General features: G+C 32.7%; 1 protein-coding gene across 1 annotated transcript; it reads left to right on the top strand.

Moving 5' to 3' along the window:
- Positions 1 to 394: 394 nt before the first annotated feature.
- On the top strand, positions 395 to 5802 carry LOC120327684 (lysosomal phospholipase A and acyltransferase-like). Its single transcript, XM_078114186.1, has one exon. It carries the CDS (start codon positions 460 to 462, stop codon positions 1801 to 1803), a length of 1344 nt encoding a protein of 447 aa, XP_077970312.1. The 5' UTR covers positions 395 to 459; the 3' UTR covers positions 1804 to 5802.
- The last annotated feature ends 530 nt before the right edge of the window (positions 5803 to 6332 follow it).

Below are 6332 nucleotides of genomic sequence, written 5' to 3'. Positions count from 1 at the left end.
GTAAAGATACTTTCTGAAATATTATTTTTTTTATATAGAATCTAGCCATTTTTTTCCGATATCCGGATATTGCTTAGAATTGATGTTGAGTTGCCCTTGTGGTATTTCAGTATTTAATTCTCTTTTCATTAGTTTTAGCCTGTCACGAAAAAAATGAATATATATTCCGAGTTTCTATATTAAAAGTATATAATGTCATTTCTTGGTCCCAACATGCCTAGTCAATTTTTTTTCAAAACTTTGTATTTTTGTGACTTTGCATAGTGAATCAACACTCTAAAATGTGTTCCCTAAAAAACTTTTTTCGTCGGTCTGATACAAGAAAAATGTTAACGACGTTGTGGATATATTGTAAACAAACCTGTCACTGTAGGAGAGTTGTGAGAAGTTGTTGTTTTAACTGTTTATTTTATTAGTTTTTAACAGATTTTATCTATAAAAGTTCACTGTATTACTAAAATGGATACAACAAAGATTTTTACATTTTTTATCTCGTTTATATTGATTATGGGAAATACCGCAGCTAATTCCGAAGAAAAGTTGGACAGAAAACTACATTTTAACACATTTGATAAAAATGATCACAAGAAAATAGCATCGAATATCAACGCCGGTGAACTTCAACGTAAGCCCATTGTGCTTGTGCCTGGTGTTCTCGGGAGCCGATTGCAAGCCAAGGTAAATTTGAGTTATTCACCAGGATGGCTTTGTGAAAAAATACGAGACTGGTTTGATATTTGGTTGAATATTGAAGAACTCACACCGTTTTATGTAAATTGTTGGGTTTATGATATTAGTATGAGGTACGACAATCGAACAAAAAAGGTCGCGAACCAGGAAGGAGTAAAAACCAGGATATTAGATTTTGGACAAACTGAAGATTTTGAATATTTGGATAGTGATCACTATGCCCCAGGAAGTCCGTACTTCACCGAACTCGTAGAATCTCTGATCAAGTTTGGATATAAGCGTGGGGATGATTTAAAAGGTGCTCCTTACGACTGGCGAATTACTCCGTCACAAAGTACGGGATTTCTTCAAAACCTAACTAAACTGATAGAAAATAATTATTACGAACATTTCAATCGTAAAGTTGTCCTAATGGGACATAGCATGGGAAATATGTTTACGTATTATATGCTACGCACGAAACCCCAGGAATGGAAGGACAAATTCATCGATTCGTTCATATCTGTTAGTAGTCCGTACATTGGCTCAGTCAAAGCAGTAAAAGCCATCACATCTGGAGAAACAGAGGGCCACGATTTTGCTCTTCCTAAATTGAAGCTGAGAACTGCAACTCGTACTTTTTCATCATCATACTTTCTTCTACCTCGCCCTGAATTTTGGCCAAAAGACAAACTTCATGTTGTTGATACATTGATTAAAAATTATACAGTGTTTGAATACAAGGCTCTATTTGAAAGAATCGGCTGCAAACATTGTTATGAAATTTGGGATAAATATGGCACTGAACTTGGGGATATGGGACCTCCAAATGTGCCAGTACATTGTGTTTATTCATCACAAATACCGACACCAGAACTTTTGATTTACGATCCCGATTTATTTCCTGACGGTACACCGGTATTAAAAACTGGCGACGGTGATGGTACGGTGAATGTTTTCAGCAGTTCATATTGTCTGAAATGGAAAAAATCACAGAAACAGCCTGTATATGAAGTATATTTACCTGGCAACACTCATGTTGAAATTCTCAACAATGCAACTTTACATAACTACATTAAAAAAGTGGCAACCTTGAATCAAGGTGCTAAACTGGACAAGTTCGACACCTTATAACACGTTTCATAACATTGACAATTCGGTACTCCTGAAGTATGCGCATCAAGATGTCGCATAACCGGAACCCTAACCTGGTACACAACCTGAATTCAAGTTGTGCGCCATCTTAGTGCGCATACTCCCGGAGGTCCAACAATTCTACTGTAATTAATTCATTATGCACTTCTTCATGTCTGGTTCAGTGTTAAATATATGAAGTAACAACAAAAATGTATGTAGATTCGTTTTGTTGGACATATTATGTTTGGAATAGCCACCCCGCACCCAACAATGAAAAATAACAGTCCAGCCTAAATATGTCCATTTCAGGCAGCATATTTGGTTCAGGTGTTCACTTTTGGTTTAGTTTTTTGCCTCCCAAATGTCCATTATTCCTAGTGTACACGTTATTGCTATATTCATTGATCAGCCTTGCTAACAACTAGTCAATACCAGTCAAGTAATCCAAATTTGAATACTTTCTTTTATTGCTTTTGACAAGTCATTTGACAATAACTGTATTCGTAAAAGTTTGGTTTGACTGAAAATGGTTCTGAATGTTCTAATGATTATATTTCCAGTTAAATATATTAGCTGATTTGTATGGTCATGTTTTCAAGTTTTTCGTATTGACTGGAACAAACACTGAATATTTTCAATGGAAGTGTAGTATTAAGTACTCTTTACTAATCTGGTAACTAATCATAGGTTAATGAAGCAATATTCACCAATGTATTTCAATAAAAATTTACATGAGTTTAAAATGTCTGTTCTTTTCATTTTTCAAGTTTTGAGCTAAAGCCCTCGAATTTTCATCAAATTTTCCACTTAAAGTGCCAGTAAGCTGTCCAGATTTTGTTCGTATTGTGATGCTATTTTCTTATGATTTTTCGCATAGAACATCTAAACAGTTCAATTATACTTCCATTCGCAAGAATCAAGTCTTGATTAAAATCAAAAATAAATCTTGATTCTAATGATTTTTGGAATTTGTATAATATTCTCAGGATTACCATTTAATCAATAAATCAATAGTAATTGAGATTTATCAATAATAAATCGATAAAAAAAGCAAGTTTGTTGTGTAATATTATGTTGCTTAAAGCAATGAAGAATTTTATGGTATCCTATATTTTAAGTGAATACTACACATTTTGAATAGCTAAATTGAATTTTAAAGATTATTTTCCAAGTATTTCACTGGTTACCTAGATTCTCTGCTGCTTTGTTTAAATGTCTTGTAGTTAACTAGAACATGTTTTAATTTTTCAAACACCTCTGCATGTCTCTCCATTTTTTTTCGGATGTTTTATTATTAATTGTCACGCATAAAATTGTATCATCAATAAGAGAATAGTTGTGCTGTTAGTCTAATGTTAAATATGACTGAAAGTGCAATTTCCTTAATATATGCCCCCCCCCCAAAAAAAAACATACCGGTATGCTACTCTTAGTCTTTCAAACCTTCATTCCAAAAAAGTTCTAGAGCATGGGTAGGCAATTGCTTTTCCGAGTGGGTCAGTTACAGATAATATACTTGGTAACTGCACTGGGTCGTAGGCTCAAAACTCAATATGAAACTTTGAATGAAAAAGCTAGGCCAACGTTTATATAATAATAAGCACAATGTAACAATCGACGTCATTGTGACGTTATTTATATTAAAAAACTATAGCCTAGTCATGATTTCAGCAAACATTTCGGTAGACCGGATCCGGCTCATTGGCCTAATTTGCTCATCCCTGCTCTTGACATCTATTCATTGTTATGGAAGAATAAGATACTGTTTTTTGTTATAGCAATGTTTCTTCCTGTTTGGAATTGCCCATAAAATTTATTACACATCGGGTAGAGTGGTAGTATGTGGGTTTGGAATATAATAAATGAAATATAATATGTATCACAATATTGTTTCTCAAATACTTACTCGTTTTAATGCTTCATATAACTTTGGAAAACTCTTATCTATTGCTATTAAATAATTTAACACATTTTTTGTCACCATAAATACTAATGGATATCGATAAGCTTATCCATAGTCACACATTACACTATTATATTATACATGATTGATAGCAATAACTGGTTTAAAGGTGTTACATACAGTATAAGAAATTAGGTAAGCTGTCTGCTGTTTTGGAAATGTAGCAGGCTAGCAGCCTCCAAAACCGATGCAACATGAATGATGAATCATTCAATAAAAAACTTATATGGCTGATGAGATTGCTTGAAATTGCTTCACTAACATATAGGTTTTCTTTGTTTATTGAGCTCTTAGTTAGGGCTCGTTATTTCCACTCTTCAGAAAATTTTTACAGTAAATCATTTTTCTATCTTTTGTATAAAATAATTTGTTCATGTTGTCTCGTTCACCAGTTTTATTATAGAGCTTTCACCTACTTTTTTATGGTGCATAAATGTGTAAGTAAACATGGCTGACTGTTTGTGATCAATAGCGAGCATGTGATCAAATATTTATGTAATTCCTTTTCTGCAGAGATTTTAAATTTATAGCCTTATATAACATTTGGAACCACTATTTCATGTTTTGAACAAAGATTTCGCAACCATGTTCTTTGCAACTAATTTTTGACAATTTTGTTATTAGAACCTCATGTAGTCTAAATACAGCATGTACAGACAATTTTGCCTGATTTTATAGTAATATTTAATTGAAAATTTCATCTCTGTTTATTAATAGTTCCTACGGTGCTTGTAGCTCTTATTTATCCTACAATAAAGTTTATTTAACTTTACAATTGTTATTACTTTAAAATCGGGCAAAATTTTTTGGACACTCTGTATACTATGACTTCTATAAGAAGGTCGTCATGGGCATTTTTGCGTCTATGGTTGAATGAGTAATTTAAATTAGTCTATTAACTGACTTAATAATGTATACAGTACAAACTTGTTCGATGTATATTAAAACTATTTAGAGTCGAGAAGACTCTTGGATTAAATAGAATAGTCATTTTATTTCTTGCTACATCAACTTTGCATTATTTGCTTAAGGATCTCCACCATTGCAAAGGCATAGGGGAAGAAAAGGTATTGAGTTTTGCGTAACCCCAACTGATAGTAAATTGGCATTTTTGGTTTGAATCCAGCGCTTAGATATTGGGTGAACATTAATCTTGACAATGTTACTTTTTATTGAAGGTACCTTTATTCCTTTTGTTCAAAAACTTGCTTTATCACAATCCAATCCTTTTCCATATTTTATCATGAACATCTGACTTTGAGTTTATTTGAAAAACAAACAATATTGTGAGTTTTGATAAAGGACAATCAGGTTAATTTACCCAAAGAGAATTTTTTGAAAATAACTTATAAACTATATTTATATACTTTAAGTATTGTCTTCGGTCACGATCCTAATATAAAACGCTGGGCTTGTTCGTTGAATAATATCTAAAAATCTTTCGTAAGACAATTTTAAATATTATTGGACACTGCTTGTGCTTGATAACCAATGCCAAATGTTGAAAATCTGTATTCTGAAAATGTAAAAATCAATGTTTAACTAAAAGAAAATATTTAACTTTTTAAAACAACATTCTTAAATCTGGATAATTGAAGAGTTTTGTAGGTTGACGATTATAGGTCTTTCCAGTGATCAGCAGTCGGCACAAATCATTACTAAGCGAGTGCCTAACAAAATTTTGAATGGTTTAAATCGAATAGCTGCTATAGAAACTGGTTCAGAACATGAGTAGCATGCTCGACATTGTACTGTTTTTATTTGTAATGAATTATTTATTAAAATCTTTCGAATCAGGCCAAGATCTCTTACGTTAGAAGTGAAACAATTATTTGCCTCCATAATTTACCTCATGAGAAAAATCCTAGCCATTTATTTATTGTGACTACTGGACATGTTCGAATAAACTATTTCTATCCATTAACTGGCTATTTGTTGTATATAAATTTCATGTGATATTCTCAATTATTGAAATATTGATAATTTGTGTTATTTTAAATTATGCAGATAAAGCAATAAAAATCTCATTTGTACTTTGGTGTATGTTGTCAAAAGCTTGAATGTAGTGTTGTTTGAGATAATAGACTATGGGACTTAATTGAAAACTAAGTCATAGCTCATCCTGCTAATACGCCTGTCATCGCACTTCTAATTAATTACCTTCCGTGAGTTCGTAGGTTCGAATCTCATGAGCGATATTCAAATGCAAGAGGATTGACAGACTCCCCGTCATAGGGTGGTTCACATAAGAAAACGCTGGTCTGTTATAGCATCCTCTACCACCAAGTCCATGCATTTAAAACTAATAACCGGCTAGCAAATTCCATACCCATCTTGTCGTCTTTCCAGGGATAAAAATGATATCTTATTCTCAAATCATTTCTAGTCTTTCAGTCTTCTCTATGCCACCCTTCATTCGAATGACTCTATTTTGAGACTGGCAAATGTTGTCAATACATTATTAAATCTTTTTTAAAATAAAAAGTTTAATAAGTGAATGCGACTTTTTTTCACTGTTGCTTTCAATGTCGACTATGCATCAAACCTGTCATGCGATTTGTAA

Source organism: Styela clava, chromosome 7 (assembly GCF_964204865.1).
Source record: "Styela clava chromosome 7, kaStyClav1.hap1.2, whole genome shotgun sequence".
In the NCBI taxonomy this organism is placed as follows: domain Eukaryota; kingdom Metazoa; phylum Chordata; class Ascidiacea; order Stolidobranchia; family Styelidae; genus Styela; species Styela clava.
The sequence above is the reverse complement of the archived record's forward strand: the minus strand, read 5'-3'. Positions and strand labels throughout refer to the sequence as shown.

Bases quoted from the DNA above. Each gene is read 5' to 3' on its own strand.
- LOC120327684 (XM_078114186.1), top strand. From the start codon at position 460: ATGGATACAACAAAGATTTTTACATTTTTTATCTCGTTTATATTGATT.